The sequence below is a fragment of the Epinephelus moara genome, chromosome 11, assembly GCF_006386435.1.
Source record: "Epinephelus moara isolate mb chromosome 11, YSFRI_EMoa_1.0, whole genome shotgun sequence".
NCBI lineage: Eukaryota > Metazoa > Chordata > Actinopteri > Perciformes > Serranidae > Epinephelus > Epinephelus moara.
In genome coordinates, this window is record NC_065516.1 from 19,020,094 (window position 1) to 19,037,666 (window position 17,573).

Below are 17,573 nucleotides of genomic sequence, written 5' to 3' on the forward strand. Positions count from 1 at the left end.
GACATTATTATCTAAGAATTCTGAAAGAAGATTTAATGGAAAAAAAATAAGCTTGTTTTTCTGAATTAACAAAATCTTGTTAATTGAGACACAGGACAGATTTTTTTTTCCCCAAGTAAATGAATTAGCTGCCGTATAAAAAATACATTAAACACAAGCTGTAATAAACCTATTTGAAAGTTCCATCTTGGAAATAATAAGCTAATAATAAACTCAACCACCCCTCTTTGTCTCTCTGGGTGCTCTGTCATAAAAGCCACAATAAAAATTTTTTAAAGGTAATTTTACTGAAAATATTTTTAAGTTTAAGCACTAACATAAACGTTTTCCTCGTCTTCTTTAGTAGTCCAGATCATCATCAACAGAGTTGCTGTCCTCCTGATGACTCCACTCTTCAGCTCCTCAACTCTTCCCATCAGCACCTCGGTTCACAGGAACAGGAATGTGACGGCCACTTCTGTGGTGGAAATAAAGCAGAGGATGGCATCACTTACAGTACGTGTGGATATTTTCATTTACTGACTGAAATACTCTCAAGTTAGGGTTAACTAACACATTTAGAACGTAGCTTTTCTTGTATGTGAAGTCTACAAAATGAGCTTTATATTTGTCTGACCAGCTCTCCTCCCCTCCTCCTCTCTGCAGAGCCTGCGTCCTTTCCTCTTCTCTCTCTAGAAGACGAGGGGATCTTCACCACATCGTCATCTTCAGCAGCCACAACACCGCACTCCCAAGACATAACAATACAGCAAGTGAACATCCTCCCAAATGAAGCATCCCCTGAGGACGAAGGGACAGCCAACACAACAGATGCATAAGAGACTGTTAGACAAACAGAAGAAAACAAGAGAAAATATTTATTTTTGTATCACAGATATTTATATATTTATGCTTTTGTACATAGGTGTCTGATTATACTGTATATAAGGTTATTTTCATATTGAAAAAGAAAAGCTGAACTCTGTCTGCGTTTCCTGGGGAGGGACGTCTTTCCTTTGTATTAAGAAGATCAGTCAGGGGACCTTTAAACCTGCAGGGGATTCCTCTCAGCTCAGCACTTCATGTCAAGACCCTCCTCGCCCACGTCATTCCTCACAGACGTCCTCCATCCTCAATGTTTGGACCTTAGGTACTTAGCTTTATGTACAACAGAAACAAAGGGACCATTCAAACCAGTCTGATGCTGTAATCATGAGGTGCTTCATTGCCGTTGTAGTTCCGTTGCTTTGTCACGTTTTCAAAAATACAACTGTCTGTCGTCTTGTATAGCAATAACACAAATGTATTATGCATTGCTCATCATTAACAAACTATTAACAAGTGTATGCAACATAAATCATTCTGTTTCAGTAGTGAACAAGAGATTATATATTGTATAGTTATTTATTTTTTTGATTTTTATGTTATTTTTTTAAATCACTGAATGGGAGAGATTCTGGAAAAAATATCTTAAACTCAGTCATTGATAAGCTGAACTTTATACTGCAACCACTTCTGTGTTTACTCATTTGCTGGTTACCAAATGACTGCCAGGTGAGGGCGCTGTGACAGGTGTGTCAGTATTACTCCTCCCTCACAGGTTGGTGCATAAGTATTAGTCTTTGCCAGAGACATCTGCAATCGAAATGAAGGAGATCCTGAATCTACACTCCCCCTTTATCAGTGTGGCCGCTCTGTGGTTGCACATGCTGGAGCACTATTGCATGTAAATAAAAGCTTATGAAATTGAATTGTTTGGTGCATCTTTTCATTAAATGTGCTAACTACCATCTGTACACTATGATTTTTTTTTCCTATGCTTTGCTGTTTTTCAGTAAAAACAATTTGCTCTGCAATTTCCTTCTGCAGATGTAGCAGCTTAGTTTAAAATCCACTCTTGCTGGAATAAAGTCACCACTACCACCACTAATTTTCACTGTTTCTCCAACTGGTGGATCTAGAAACAACCCCCTGGAGCTAAGACAAAAGAAAAAGATAGCAACTGAGTTGAAGTGCCATCTAGTGGAGGGAGCAAGAAATGCACACAATTCTTCAGTTGGCAGCAAATACAAATGTCTCCTTATAAACTTTATTAATCAATTTTGTATTTACAAATACATACATAATCTAACAATTCTGATATGAAACACTGGTATTTACAAAATAGCTCTTGGAAAAAAACTGATTCTGTACAGTACAACCTGATATAAGTTAGTAAATTACATTGGTAGGTAACTGTGCAGAAGGTTTCTTAATGACCCAGAAGACACTGATTAAAGTTCTAAACCTAAATCTTGTTTTATCACCAAACTGTCGGTTTGACCAACGCTTCAAACAAAGTAGCTTTAAGGGACCAGATTTTCCTGTTGCCCTACAAATCAAAAGATTTTTGAAATGATACAACTTATAAATTTGACATCACACATATGCCAAAAGGAAAAACAATTTGAGATCGAAACTGTGAACATGTAAACAATCAGACAGACATGGTGTCATTTCATCAGGAGGTGCTTCACCACCACTTTGTTGAACATTTAAAAAAAACAAATCTCAAATTGAAAATGAAAGTCTTCACTTCAGAACACCAGCTCATTAAAATGCAGCAGGACGTCTCCTCACACAGCCGAGCTGCCGTCATGGCCCAGAATGTGGCTGATGTTGTGGGCAGGACGATTGGGCTGCTTGCCAGAGTCGGCAGCTGAGGTGTTGGAGAGAGACAGCAGGGGAGACATCGGCATGGCCGAACCGTCGGTGGGCATGCCTGTGGCGATCTCGGGGAACAGCGAGGTGAGGCTGAAGTTGGATATGTGGGGGGTGATTCCAGACGAGTTGGCAATGGGCATGGGGGGCATGTCTGGGAGCAAGGGGAAGCTGGGCTGGCCAAAACCCACAGGACGAGGTGGGGAGAGAATAGAGCCAAAGCGGTTGTTGAGCGGAGGAGCGCTGCCCTTGTCGGCACTCGGGCTGGTAAACATTTGGTTAGATAAGTACTGGAGGGTGACATCACTGGGTAGGCTGGGGTGAGCAGCAGGAGAGTAGGAAGTGTAGAAGGAGGATAAAGTGTTCTGGGGCTCCACAGGCAGAAGGGATGGCGTTCGGGAGGCGTTGGGCTGGCTGACTGGAGGGATGAATGTGGAGTTAGCATTAATGGGAGGTGGAGGGTTCATTCCTCCCTCTGGAATAAAGGGGAAACCAAAGTTTTGTGTCAGGTGTTGGTCAGGAACCAGGTTGTTGTCACTTGGAACCTGAGCACTGTCAGCCATAAAGCGAACAATAGTGCTGCGTCGCTCTCCTCCAGACTGCGGTCTGCTCAGCAGCATCCCTCCGCCTGAGGGCAGAGGCAGGTGGCCCTCAGGCTCAAAGGGGTTGCTCTGTCTCAGAGTACCTGATCGAGGCCGGTCACCAGGTCTCAGCTTGGTGGGCTGAGTGTCTCGAGCGATGTGGCGAGAGTGCTGGCTGACAGCAGTGGGTGGTCTGGAGGGGGCCGAGGAGCGGCCTGGCTCAGAGCTGCTGTGTGGGGTTGGAGGGTGGGGGAGACCTGTGCGCACACCTGGGCCTCCATGCATATTACTGCTGACCTGAGAAATATGGCCCTTGTTGCCCTCTCCAAGCCGCATAGCTGGGGCCTTCTGCGTCTGGGGCACACTGGGACTGGAGGCCTTGGCCTGTATGTCTCCTGAAGAGCTTCCAGGCACACAGCTGTACTCCATGCTGACGGGGGGACAGCACTGCACTGCTCGCTGGTGGTTGCTCTGCTCAGGCAGGTGAGGGGAAAGGAGGCTTTGCATGAAACTCTGGTGACAACCCTCCTGCTCCCGGGGGAGGCCGACCTGTACTCCCTGTGAGCCGGGATGAGCTGCACTGTAGCGGTTCCTGCCATCTGCTGGAGGTCCAACACCCATCCTGAACCCACCCTGCTGCTGCCCCTGAGGGCCCCTCTGGGACGACGGTACTGACTTAGGGGCCATGTCACTCCCACGAGACACCTGAGCCTCAAAACCACCAAGTTGATGTGCTCCTCCTCCCATGGCCTTGAATGGCGGACACTCAGAGACGCGCTGAACATCTGCGGATCCTGGATGATCGGAGGGAAGGCGATTCTGTGGGTTGTGTGCAATGTTGGCCTTCCCTCGTGATGTGTCCAGGTAACCGCGAAGGTCTGGCTGCTCCTGCGTGGCACCGCGGCCAGGCTGAAGGTGGAGACCCATGCGCTGTTGCTGTTCGCCACTGGTGGAGCTTTTACCGATGAGCGCCTCTGCAGAGTAGCTTGAAACACGGTGACGTTCCTGCCGTGAAGGAGCGCAGGCCAGGTCAGACGACCGGGACACAGGGTTGCTGGGAGGAGGGATGAGCTGCTGCTCCAGAGTCCTCGTGCTCATCATCCTCTGCATAGCATTATGGTCTTGACCAGGCTGAGGGAGGAAAAAAAGGTCCAAATGTTATTTTCAGACAAAAGTCATATTAATTATTCAGCATCATCAATTTTTATCAGCATTTCTTCCTGACACTTCCCAGACATTTATAGATAAACGCAAAACAAATTAAACATATTTACAGGCGAGATATCGCAATAATTTAATTTTTAATCCTCTCTTTTAATTGTGACGATGTGAGTGACTAACAGATTGCTACTTGACAGAGACAGCAAACTAGCTCGACGACACAGCCAAATGCAAGGATGATGCTGAATGTATTAAACTGTGTGGACCTTGAACTAATGACTAGGGAGAAAACTGGACCTCGTGGCTGGACTATTTGGGAACCACTGCTTTAGACTGCACTGACAGAAATCTAACACCTGAGGTAGTGATTATATGTGTTGTTTTTAAATCACGCAATCATAATTAAACATCTAATATAATTAAAACTGCCCTCACAAATTCCTGGTGTCTGCCAAGCCAGAATTGTGTGTTAATTAGTTGGCTCCACAATTTTTTATCAAACTTATCAACAATTAATTTTTGCTCTCAAATGCCAGTTAAATAACAAGATACTGGGACAAGATCAACCAAAGTACAAAATGTGCCACTGTACTTTGTTCCCAGTCTAATTAAAATGTATTGGGTTTTTTTTCGTTGTTGAGGTTTTTATATCATTATGTAGCTTTCGAATCCAAAAATTAAACCTTTTGCGTAAAGAACAAAATGCTATTTTCTCAAGCGCCTCAAACTTTTTCCTACTGAAAGTCACACAGTAACACTAACAAACTAAATAATTGAGGCTGCGGGTAGATCAGCAAATCCCGTGTGCTGTGAGGTAAAATTACTATTTCTCTGAATGGAGGCTGGTGGCTTTGAAGAGGGCGATATACCAACTTCAGTTCCCCATCAGAGAGAGCTGTCTGACAGCAGGGTAAAGTTGTAAAAATAATATAAATTTAAGTGGCCAAAATACATTGCCGTTGTCTAGTTGCTGGTCTACTGCTGCCTCTGGTCTGTTTGTGTCCTCACTCTGAATGCTTATGCTGTCACAGAACAGTGTGTGTGGGGGTTGAAGGAGGGATGAGCATCAGCGCTTCTAACCTACAGTATGTCACTGCTTTTTGCTAGTGGCTACGTTTATATAACACACATGGACCCTCCCTTTAAATCACACTATCATAGTATTTAGCACCATGTGACACCAACCTTAAGGTGCTCCTGTTGGGCCAGGTGGCTGCTGTGGTGCGCCCTGGATCCTGCTCCCTGGGCTTCACAGCTCTTCTCCTGGTGTCTAAAGTGCTGCTGTTGCTGCTGCTGTTGGATCTGCTGCTGTAGGTGCTGCTGGTGTCTGGAGTGGGAGCTCTGCTGCTGCTGCTGTAACTGCTGCTGTTGGTGTTGTTGATGCTGCGTCTGCGGCTGCTGTTGATGCGTTTGCTGTTGGTGCTGTTGGGGATGAGACTGTTGGTGTTGCGTTGGCTGTTGATGCTGCTGCGATTGTTGGTGCGACTGTTGTTGGTGCTGCTGCGACTGCGGCTGCTGTGTGTGCTGTTGATGCTGTGTCTGCTGTTGCTGTTGATGCGAGTGCTGCTGCTGAACTCCGGACTTCTCCAGGTGGTGCTGCTTCTGTTGCAGCCCAGCAGGTGAACCACTTTGACTCCCTCTGACAAGCGCCCGCTTCTTCTGCACATGCTGCTGCTGCTGCTCCTGCTGCTGAAGCGCCCTCTGTTGTAGCGAGTGGCGCTGTGCCGCGTCAGGCTGAGTCAGGTGGTGTTGCAAGTGATACAGATGGTGTCTCTGTTGCTCCTGCTGCTGTTTCATGTAAATGTTTCCTCCAAGGTGCTGGCCAGGCTGGGTTGCAGCATGCTGTGGATGACCCTGTGGCAGGTGAAGCACACCTGGCTGGTTCTGCTCAGGGGGTCCTTGAGGGGGACAGTGGCCATCGGTGGGCCGAACCACCGGGCTCATGAAAGAGTTTGTGGAGAAGAGGGGGCCTCCGCTTTCTGAATTAATCCTTGTCATGACAGCTGAGGATGTGGGGGGCAACTGTCCCACCATCATCTGGCTGTGGTCTGGTGCTTTCACGTCCATATGGCTAACAGTGGTAGCTGATGGAGGGCATGGCTTGGGCCGTTTTCCAGTGTTTAGCATCACCTCCTCCTGGGCCTGCCGCTTGGAGATGATCTTTACTTGTCGCTCACCAACACCAACTCCAGCCTGAGCCCTCATTAATGCAGTCTTTAAGGGGGTGTACTCATTCAGTTGGGCTGCACCGGGGCAGGGTGAGAGGGCGTTGCTTGAGGGTTGGGATATGTGGGCTGAGGTCCCTGCAGGTGAGGGAACTGAGCCCTGTTGGCCAGCCAGACTGGGAGAGCCAGGGTAGGGCTGCTGACTGGAGCTGGGCCTGATCAGGTTGTTGACACTGAGGCTAGCCACAGTGCCGCTCTGGGATGAGCTCTGAGACTGAACCTGGGGGAGAGGCTGAGACTGGGAGTATGAGATGTTTTGTGGATGTCTGCTTCCATTTGGCCCCTCCCCAGCCTGAGCTCTGACAGATACCTGGGCAGCGGGTTTAACCGTTACTGTATCCATGGGTTTAGTCACTTTTGCCTGCTGTCCAGTTGAGCCCCTGTCTTTACTGCTAGACACTGCTGGGGTTTTGGGGGGCTCCCATGTGGCTGCAGTGGGGTTTGCTGAAGCAGTGTTCCCAGAGCAGCTTCCACTCCGCCGTCCTGGACTGTCCTGTTCTAACATAGCCAAGGCAAGCATTTCTGCCTGCTCAGAGGTGAATGTAAATGTCCCATAGGAGCCAGGTGATGCACTAATAGTGTGGCCCTGGGGAAGCATGGATGCTACAGAGAACCCTCGGCCTCCCCCAGCCCCTGAAGACATGGGAGAATCTGTCTGTCTGCTGGACGTCATAGGGTGCTCTATAGTTTGATCGTCAAGGTTAGTGTACACCTGTTGAGATAGGGCAAAGTCCTTCCTAGAGGGAGGGCCAGACGTCACTGCCACCAAGCCATCTTTCTCTGCTGCTGTGGCGTGTCCCTCTACCTGAGCCTCCCTGTCTCTTCTGGGAGGCTGGGATGGTTTGTCTTCAGCAGGCTGACAGGGGGGAGGGTTGGGCATATTCACATCAGTCTGCTGTGTTGGAGCTCTACTGGTTGTGACCCTTTTCCTAATCTCTGAGCTTGCTGTAGGGGCTGTAACAGAGCTGTGGGCTGCAGAAAACGTTGCTGCATGTGTTGAGATTGCAACAGTTGCGGACACCAATTGTGAAGTGGTGGCCTGAGAGTGATGTTTATTACAGGTTAGAGGATCTTGGGTATTAGATACCTGTGGATGACATACTGAAGTTGGTTGGGTAGCCTGATTTAAAGATACTTGTGCAGTAACTGGGAGACTGCTGGTGCAGACTGGAGTCAGACATGCAGTAGAAACAGTAGTGGAAAAAGTCTCAGTGGCACCTGCAGAGCTGACCGCAGATTTGCTCGGTTTAGAAACCGCAGCGGTGGCAGCCGACTTACTTTGTGTTGTGCTAGTTGCTGGACTGGTGGTTGGCTGTTTAACCTCTGGAACTGAGGGTTTGGTTACAGCTGAGCTGTTGCCAGAGACTACAGCTGGTTTACTCTCAATGGACACAGCTGCACTAACTGTTTGCTTAACCATTGTGGCACTGGCAGTTGTAACTGCAGTTGCCACACTACTAGTGTTAGTATGACTGAATATAACATCAGTCTGAGTTACAGTAACAGAGTTTTTGCTGTGTGAATGTGACTGACTAAGTACAGTGGACTCACTAGATGAACTACACGCAGTCGTTATCTGAGAGTTTTGTGTGGAGGTGACATTCCCTACAGCTTCACTACAAGCAGCAGTTGTGACAACTGTGGAACAAGTGGTGGGGATTTCTGTGACTTTTACGGTCGAGGACTGTACAACTTGAGATACCGAAACTTGAACTGTCTGATTTTCTCCTGCAGCGACCACTGGTTTGGCTCTAACAGCAGCAGCAGGCAGTGCCTGACTGAGCTCTTTTTTCTTGACTGGTTTAGTCCTTTTGGTTGTTGCCCTCTTTGTATTCAAAGTTGTGCGAAGCCTCTTTCCTGGAGGCTTAGAGGAATTAACCACCGGCCCTGATTTGACTGGGTTCAAACTAGGGACCTGTAGCTGCCGCGCAGGGAGAGCAAGTGCGGTTCCAGGGACGGATGCTGGAGCAGGAGGCTGCTTCTGCTGGACTACTGATGTCGGAGCAGCTGGAGGCTGGATACTGTTCTGGCTAGAAATGCTAAGTGGAAGGCCCTGAGAGATGCTCTGATTGAGACTGCTGAGTGCACCTAAACTGTTGAGGGCCACATTAGTAGTTGGTTCCTCAGTGGTGGTGGGCTGGACCAGCTGAAGTGTACTCTGGCCGGACTGGGAGCTGGATTTGTCAGACGTCTTCATGGGCTGCAAGGCAAACACCCGGCCGTTCACAGTGATAGTCTGTGGGGTTGCAGGAACAGGTGGAGAAGAGGAGGCCTGAGTGACCTGAAGGGGATGGTTCATCTGAGGTGGAACAGGACGTGGGAGAATGTGCACCAGCTGCTTTCCCCCAACACTCTGTAGGGAATTGGCAGACGTCGAGCTGCTGGTAGTGGGTATTTGAGTGGACACAACAGGTACTGCAGCGGGCACAGCAGCAGGCACCATGCCAACCTGAGGATTTTGAGGGGCAGGTGCAACCTGATTGGGTGCCTGGATGATTACAATATGCTGACATGGTGTCTGATTGGTTATTTCCTCCCTCACAACTGACTGGGCTTGGCAAGAACCTGCCTGCTGTAGGATGACTACACTTGGGTTGTTAGTGTTCTGTGGTGCTGTTACAGCTGAGACTGTCCCTCCAGTTGGGTTGACCTGCAGCACCTGCATGGTCTGAAGGAGGGGCAGCACAGTGGCCTGTGGCTGGGGCACCAAGGCTGGTTGAGAGATGGGCTGAGGCTGAGGTATGAGGGCTGTTGCAGGATGGGGAACCAATGATGCGGGTTGCAGTACGGCAGGCTGGGGCTGTGATGGCACGACAGTAGGGTGGGCCACCACACCTGGCTGGGGTGCTATGGCTGACTGGGACAGAACAGCACACTGTGGTTGGGGGGCTAGAACAGGCTGAGGCTGTGCCTGATTTAGGATTGCTGGCCGTAGCTGGGGTTGTCTCTGAAAGGGCTGCGCTTGAATGTGGGCTGTAATGGGTGCTTGCTGTACAGGCACATGTGGTTGCATCTGTATTTGAATGGGCTGAACAGAAGGTTTGTTGCCCATTGGACACACAGTGACCTGCTGGACAGCCTGGGTGGGGTTAATGACCTCTGGGGTGGGGAGACTCTGGCAGACTGGCTGTACTGTGTTCCCTGCCATCTGCAGCGTTGTCCAGGTAGTCTGTGTGCTGCCTGCCGCCCCAGCCCTAAGAAGGGCTTGGCTGTTGGGGAGAGCGGTGTAACTTATAGTCCTCATGGCATTGTCCTGTGTGACCCAAGAGCAAACCTCTGAGGCTGCAGCTCTAGATGTGGTTATAGCCTGGGTAAGTGTGGTGACACTGGACACAGGCTGAGCAGGGCTTTCAGTGGGGAGCTGTGAGGCTGAAGTGGCTGCTATGGTGAGGGTCGGGGCTGGGGCAGCAGGCTGTGGTTGTTGGGGCAGGGCTGCGGTGGCTGCAGGGATCTGGAGGGTGATGTAAGACACAGAGGGTGGCAGAGCAGGGGCTGCAGGTGGTGCCTCAACCACACACTGCTCTATCATTCTCAGGCCTGGTGTAGACTGGATGGGCGTGGCGGTCGACCCAGGGAGAAGCGCAGGGGTGGAAGAAGAGGTATTGACTTGCAGCAGGGCTCCATTAACCCTTAACCGTGCACTGACCTCAGAAGGTGGCTGAATAATTATTGTTTCAGAGGGCTGCTTCGCTGGGCTGGTCTCCTTTCCCGCTGGGCACATCACGTTGCCGTTGGAATAGACAATGATCCCCTTTGGGAGTTGGTGAGTAGGGGTCACCTTTGCCACCTTGGCGCAACGCTTTTTTCCCTTCCAGTGAATTGTGGGGTCCTCCAGAATGTTAATATCATGGGCTTTGAGGAGCTCAATGTAGTGAGCACTCTCCCTCCTCAGGTCGTCCATCTGACGCCGCAGCCGGCGGATCTCCTCCGCTGCATTAAGACCAAGCACACATATAATCAATCAAGTGTACTTAATCATACGTTAAAGATTCCAAGTGCATATACTGTACTGTATAGTCACACTTTCTGTATTTGTTCAACTTCACCTTGGACTTTATCCCCTCCTTCCAGAAGCAACGTATCATTTTGTTTCTTCAGTTCAGTGATGTAGCGAAAGGCCTGGTCCAAGATCATGTTCTTACTCTATAGATGAGGGACAAAGTTTTAAAACATACCACACAGCCTGTGCATTAACTTCACCGTCACATGTTTCTGATAAGGAAAACGAGTAATTCCAGCTTGTCTCTTACCTGTTTAAGTGCCTGGGAACAGGGCAAAAGATTACCAATGCGGGTAATCCCTGCATTAATCTTCTCTTTTCTGTGCCTCTCACCTATAAAGAGAAGAGATTAAGCTTATATGTCCAGTTACATTCATAGTGACCAGCAGTTAAATAAACTCTCCACACTAAATCTGTGCTTACTAGGCAGCAAAGTTTGAAAAGGAAATAACAGTTATAATATAATCATTTTACCTGCATTGTGAGTTTCTTTGTTTTTCTTCTTTCTGCAAAACAACAGTTCACATTTTTCATTACAACTATGCACACGTTTATCCAAGTGCCTCTGATGAAGATTAGATAAATAATTAAGAGCAGACATCTCAAACATCCTTACTTGGGTTTACGACCAGGTGTCTGAGTTTCAGTCATCTCTGGCATTCTGTCCGAACAGTTGCCTGTATGATAAGGCACCAGTCAACGCATTTAACAGCTGGACCCCAAATCCTTTTCGTGCCAGTCCTGCAATGAACATATAAAACATCCGTGCATGGTGTTCATTTTAAATCAGGAAGAAACCAGACAACTGTATAACACCAAAGAAAAACCACTCAGATGCATTCATTCCGCTGTAATGTTGTCATATAATTTAGTACAGCAGACAAAAATCCTTGTTAAAATATACTGAGCTTCTACTACAACTGCTAGATGCTAACAAGCTAGTGTTGATTAACCTAGCTATACAGCTAACCTAAACTCATTTACCTGTATATTACAGCATAATTATAGCACGTTTAAGGAACTGCACACATAGTCGAGAGTCCTGCTTTACGTTGCTGATAGAAAGCGATGTTTAGATTATTATCCCGTCATTTAACCAGCTACAAACCAGCAACCTGTGCATTTACCTATTCAGCTAGCTTTCTGTTAGCTAGCTGGCTAACAGCTAGCTTGCCTTACCGTTACTGACATAATTAATAAACACATGAATGGCGGATTTCCTCGCGTCCCTGCTGATAAAAAGCTGCTAATGGATGGTAGCTTCCACTCACCTCTAGCCTCGGCATTTTGGAGACTGTTTGCCGCTGCGAGTACTTTGAGATTGGAGGCTAACTGTTAGCTAGCAGAGCATTAAACTCAACTCATTTCTCAAAACAATCTAGATACATCTAACCTTGTGCAGAAAGGGGCGGGCTCTAGGGGAGCTGATAGCCAATAGCATTCCAACTGTGGGAGGTTTCAGCCAATCACGACGTGTAAAAGGGCATTCAGGGACGGGTATACAACGAATGCACCCAGGTATGTATGCTGTTAAGTCCTCTATGTAGTAAATGATTTTAAATTAAAATTTAACAATAATTCAGTGCATTTAGCTCATAAATCACAATGGTTATAAAAAAGAATAAGACGATTAGCAACACATTTACTGCAAATAGTAATTCCTTTATTTAGACGTTAAAAAGTCTTACAATATAGAGCTCCAGAAAAGATAAAATTCTTCAAAGAAAGGAAAAACATGCTTATACTACAGTGGAGAGGACACAACTCTCCTTGCATGCAGAGGGGACAGAGCTTCCTCTGGGTTAAACACTGTTCAAGAGATTAAACCCAAACTTCCAAACTCTCAGCTGAGCTTCAATACCTAATGGTGTGTGTAACAGAAGCTGACTGAAGCAGGTAGTTTGAGAGGACCAATTCTGAAAGGTGGCTACATAAGGTGCCAAAGGTGTTTAAGGTAAGCTGTCTCAAAACACTTCCACGTGTTTAGAGACACACATCCTCACACACCTTCATTAAATTACTGAAAATAATGCCCAAATCCAATCCCAAACGGCCAATCTGTTATTTTAACATCCCCCACAAAACAATGTGGAGTGCCAAAAACACATTCAATACAATTTTTGTTTCTCTCATTCTTTAATGTTATCACTCTTAGTAGTAAACCCAGGAGAACCTCTGAACCATTTGCCATTATAATGTAAAAAATAAAAATAACAGTTGAAGGGGAATTAAATTAACAGGCTAGAAAATAAAGTTATTCAGAAATTATGAGTGGTGACAACGTCTTTCCACCACCTCAAAATCCATTCAGCCTTCTTTACGTCTGAACACAGAGGATACATTTCTGCCTTTTCCCTCTAGACATAACATATCAGCAAACAGGTCAGACTCATTTCCCATAGATCCCAGGGTTCACATGGTGAGGGAATAGAGTTGTGACTGTTCCACGAGACAACTCGGAGCATCACTCCAAACTGACCGGCTGGTACTCGTGTGTGTCCGTTTCAAACACTTTTACAGCTTCGAACCAACTGTTTTCTTTTGCTCAACAGTATAGATATGTCCCCGTTAGCTTTATAACCGCATAAAAACAACTTAAACACAAACAGTATGATTTGCAAACACCACACCCTCCCCCTCCACCAAGTCTAAAACTGTCTGAAGTTGGCAACTTTGTCAATAGGAGCACTTTTTGATAGTGAGCTTTTTGTCATGTTCAATTATCTGTATGAGGAAAAGGGAGCAATAAAATATGCAAAAATTAAAGGGGACCCCTTTGCAAAAAAAAAAGAAAAAGAAATGCAGCATTTTTTGTACATTAAATTTGTTTTCTCTTTTTAGCGTCCTTTGAAGAAAGTGTTGAATGTGTCGACCCTGGGGCATTTGTCACAGTTCTGTTTCTGTGGAGGCGGGCACATCTGTGCTCTTTCCAAACGCTGTGTCCCTACTCTGCCTTCTGAAGCTCTCCGGTGGGCGGTGCACATGGGCTGCGCAGACTCTTCTGCAACACATGGGCATCTGCGGGCTCTATCCTCTTGTAGTAATTCTTTTTTGTTTCAATGATCTCAAAGCCAAACTTCTGGTAAAAGTGAATGGCTGACTCATTGCTGATCTGCACATGACTGTGGAGAGGGAAAGAGAAAAAAATAATTAGTGGTAGAACAATTTGAAGAATTGCTCAAAAAGTAACAAAGGAATTAATTAATTTGTTTCGCTATGCCTCAAAGAATCAATTCAATCAGCTTCAAGGAAAAAAAATCTGATTAATCCACACTGAAAGTATGTGTCACAGATTTTTTGTGGAATCAACAAAAGCTACAACGACATCACCTCATAAAACGTCTATAATTAGACACTCACAGGTAAATGTTGTCAAAAGTGCCATCCTTCTCACAGATGTTTAGCACATGATTCAGCATCTTTGTACCTGGAGAAAAAGACAAAGGCAAAGCTGAAAAAACAAAACACACGGTAACAAGGTGCACTGCAGCGTATTCTGGAGATGCGGAGCTCTTTACCAATTCCAAGTCTACGGTAGGGTGCTAGACAGCCGAGCGTCATGATGTACAGTCTCTTCTGGTTCTGAGAGTGGTCCACTCTGCAGCACACAGCACCCACTGCAATGTCATTGAAGTATGCTGCAAGACAAAGAGGAGGGAAGACTGAAACAACAACAGCAGACAGGGAATCCTTACTTGATTGCTAGACTGCAGAGGGCAGGGAAATGTACAGGTTTTCATGACAAAGTAAGTTAACTGGGCTGACTGTGTCCCTGGAGGACTGTGTGGAAAACAATCAGTTACAGGGGAATGCTTTTCATTCATGTCATTGTTAAATCCCCAACATTTCATGGACTGAATCGAGAATCCTGCCAGTGATTTCCCCCTCTACTATCTCACTATCATGAGAAATGCATTAGCTTTATGCTTTTTCAAACAACACAAAAAAAAGAAAGTTCTTTGGGAGTAGGTTACATGAGTGATGTTTCTTACCTAGCTTTGCAAGCTCTCCTACTTCCAGAACATCTTTGTAAAACTTGTCGTTGTAGCTGACAGGGAAGATGACTTGATTCAGGCGTTTCAGCTGCTTAATGTTGTGGGGCGTAACATCCCCCAGCTCGATCCGGCTACTGGAACAAGAGCAAAACGGTCAAATGACTGACAACGGGTGCACTGTTATACACAAGAAAATTAAATTCAAATGCCATTGGTAACTTTGAGTTCCAGTTTAAAACTCTTGAGTGCTTAAAATCTTATTCAGATGAATCAATTGGTGATCGTCAGAATAACTGTTATCATGACTAATCGTGAAGCTGCAGCCCCTACATAAAATTAATCTCCACAGTAAAATGAAATGATGGTCAATACACAGTCGACATACAAATGTCACACAGCACAATGGTTTGACACGCAGTATTTCCTAGTACCAGACACATTCCACTTTTTCAACAAAACAAATACCTACAGCTAATTAATTTTGATATTCTTCTATCACTGGGAAATTAATATGGCGCCTGTCAAATACAAGTCCAGATAGCCTGGGAATGTGTGTTACAGTGTCTTAGTAACTAACCCAAACACAACTCTCCAGCACTGAGGTATTTATAGACTACACATCCCAAAAAAACAGCTGTTGGTCACGTGTGTTGTTCATCAAGATATACAGTGGCAGCATCCGTCAAACTTCAACCAGTAACGTCTCTGTAACAGTATCTGCACATTTTGACACAGTTCAGCGTTAATCTCGGTCGTGTTATCTGAGACTCGGGACGGTGGCCAATAAAAGTGTCACAACGTCGAGCATCACTGCTAGTGTGTTAACTTTGACAAGTTACACTGAGCTTACTGGAACATACTCTGAAGTTGATGTCGGGTATAACATTAACGTTATCACAGTATTTGAAACAGGGTTGAGCTTACAGTGCCAGCAGCCCTTTCCTAATAACTTAGATAACACACTTGGCTACCTTACTGCAGCTGAAGTTCAGTTGAGGTACACACAAATTCTCTGAGAACCAGAGTCTGCCTCTTTAGCTTAGCTAAAGTAGGTTTACTGACTCAGCTTCCCAGTAGCAGCTAGCTAGTTAGCATCGCTTGTTCGCTACCTAAACGAGCCGACAAGCGGCTTAAGCTAAAGAGGATATCCCTGACGAAACTGTTGCGGTAACGGTGCTGTCGTTTGTATTTTTTTTGTCCCACACCTAAATAAAAGTAGCTTAGCAGGCTAGCTAGCCTCGTCGTCTCCTCCCCGCCTCCCCTTGTAGAAAAAATACAGACATGAAAAACTTTACTCGTGCTAAGCTACTTATTCGTGACTCAAAAGCTTACACTCACCCTTTCATTGTAAACGGATATTATCCTTTATTTTCGATGAGGCTGAACTTTGGAGTTGTTTTGGGTAAAAAGAAGGAATTCTGACAGAGTTAGGGTCGGGGATGCCTCCCGTTTTACCCTCCACATGTAGCTAGTTGCGGTGGTTGCAGTTAGCCTAGCCGCCGCACTCCTTCCACGACTGTGTGGAGACTGTCAACCCTGACCCCCGCATGCGCACAAACACTGCTGCATATTGCATTGAGAATTTTAACCCCCTGAGGTTGGTTTGTCAGGATGTCCACTTTGCTCAAATCAAGAGGAGCTGCGTTTAATTACAGTACAGCATAGTAATAAAAGCCAGAAAGGTACCCTTGATAATCCAGTGTTTGTGTTATACAACATACTTTTGTGCTGAAATTTGATAAGTGAAGGTTGAGATAAAGACCTGTACGAAACCTGAGAAGAAGCACTGCCTGCAAGGCTAAACTTAGGGCAATAAAATCCTTCTTCCCTACATGTTACAACTACTTTCATTTTTGGAGCTATTTCTGTAGTTTTGTTAAATCAAATACAAAAAGACAAATCATTTTGAAACACTGCCACAAAAACAAAATTACAAACATAGACCTTGCCTAAAATACATATCCAGACCACTTTAGATAAATTCCAATATACAATTCTTTGATATAGAACATTTATTTCCTGTAACATCGCCACATATAAGATCATGTTGTAAGAGTGAGAGAGAGGGAAAGATGTAGCAAATAGTTAATCACGGCAATTTGTGATAGCGCCTCCATTTTGGCTCAAACGTTGCTGTAAAGATATTCAACGCATAAGAGATAGACGCCTCCCTCACCATGTCTGATTGTAAATTATGTAATTATTCCAAACTAGGGATGATAATGATTAATCGATGATCGAATTTGATCGAACATAGACATTTTAATTGATCAATACAATTTGCAACCCTAGTCCAAACAATTATCTATCTCAATTAAAACCCACTAGCAGCGACAAGGGACAAAAATTAGCTGTTATATATAGAGTGGCTTTGAGTAGATTAATTGCAATAATATTTAAGAACATGCATGATAAGCATAATACAGAGGGTATTAGTACTGGAAATGCATTTTGACATAGGGCCCCTTTAAAAGACAGGCATCAAGGAGCCATGTGCGAAGGCTGTGACTCAGGGCAGGTTATAATAATCAGAATTAGAAATACTTTATTGATCCCTGAGATAAAAAAAAACTGTGATTTGTTAAAGTAGCCCTGATGTAGAGAATAGAGAATTATTAGAAGTAATGATAAGAATAAGAAACAGAAGTATATAAATATAAAGCAATAAAATAAAATGATATAAATGAAAATGTACATTATAAAATAAAATAAAAAAATAAATATGCATTATGCTACAGTGTTTAACACTAGTTCTTTAGATATAAAAATACTAAAAACTGAATATATATCATCACTGTGCTGAGGATGTAAGTGTGAAATTCAAATACTGTCCATACATCAATAGAATAAAGAAGAATAGAATAAAAGCAGACATAAAACGTGTACAGTTATGTGCATGATTAAGTCGTATACTGAAAAATATTGCACAGTT

At 45.3% G+C, this 17,573-nt stretch overlaps 3 protein-coding genes across 4 annotated transcripts in view; 1 reads left to right on the forward strand and 2 right to left on the reverse strand.

The window, feature by feature from the left end:
* boc (BOC cell adhesion associated, oncogene regulated) overlaps positions 1-1,730 on the forward strand; it is a 30,428-nt gene extending 28,698 nt beyond the window's left edge. The window contains exons 17-18 of the mRNA XM_050056705.1: positions 344-495; positions 646-1,730. Coding sequence (XP_049912662.1) covers positions 344-495; positions 646-818 — 325 coding nt within the window. The 3' untranslated portion in view covers positions 819-1,730. The remainder of the gene's footprint in view (positions 1-343; positions 496-645) is intronic.
* Positions 1,731-2,038: 308 nt separating this feature from the next.
* On the reverse strand, positions 2,039-12,036 carry LOC126397963 (basic helix-loop-helix domain-containing protein USF3). Its single transcript, XM_050057092.1, has 7 exons — positions 11,918-12,036; positions 11,263-11,387; positions 11,121-11,152; positions 10,897-10,979; positions 10,693-10,789; positions 5,607-10,576; positions 2,039-4,391 (listed from the first exon to the last, which is right to left on the reverse strand). Exons 2-7 carry the CDS (start codon positions 11,304-11,306, stop codon positions 2,595-2,597), a joined length of 7,023 nt encoding a protein of 2,340 aa, XP_049913049.1. The 5' UTR covers positions 11,307-11,387; positions 11,918-12,036; the 3' UTR covers positions 2,039-2,594.
* A 251-nt stretch (positions 12,037-12,287) lies between these two features.
* Positions 12,288-16,180, reverse strand: naa50 (N-alpha-acetyltransferase 50, NatE catalytic subunit). 2 transcript variants are annotated; one of them, XM_050056355.1, is made up of 5 exons: positions 15,980-16,180; positions 14,639-14,772; positions 14,165-14,284; positions 14,007-14,073; positions 12,288-13,768 (listed from the first exon to the last, which is right to left on the reverse strand). In XM_050056355.1, the coding sequence occupies exons 1-5, from the start codon at positions 15,985-15,987 to the stop codon at positions 13,591-13,593; spliced, it is 507 nt and encodes a 168-aa protein (XP_049912312.1). In that variant the 5' UTR covers positions 15,988-16,180; the 3' UTR covers positions 12,288-13,590. The 2 variants fall into 2 exon arrangements, with proteins under 2 accessions (XP_049912312.1, XP_049912311.1); XM_050056354.1 differs by having other exon boundaries at positions 14,639-14,775.
* Positions 16,181-17,573: the final 1,393 nt, after the last annotated feature.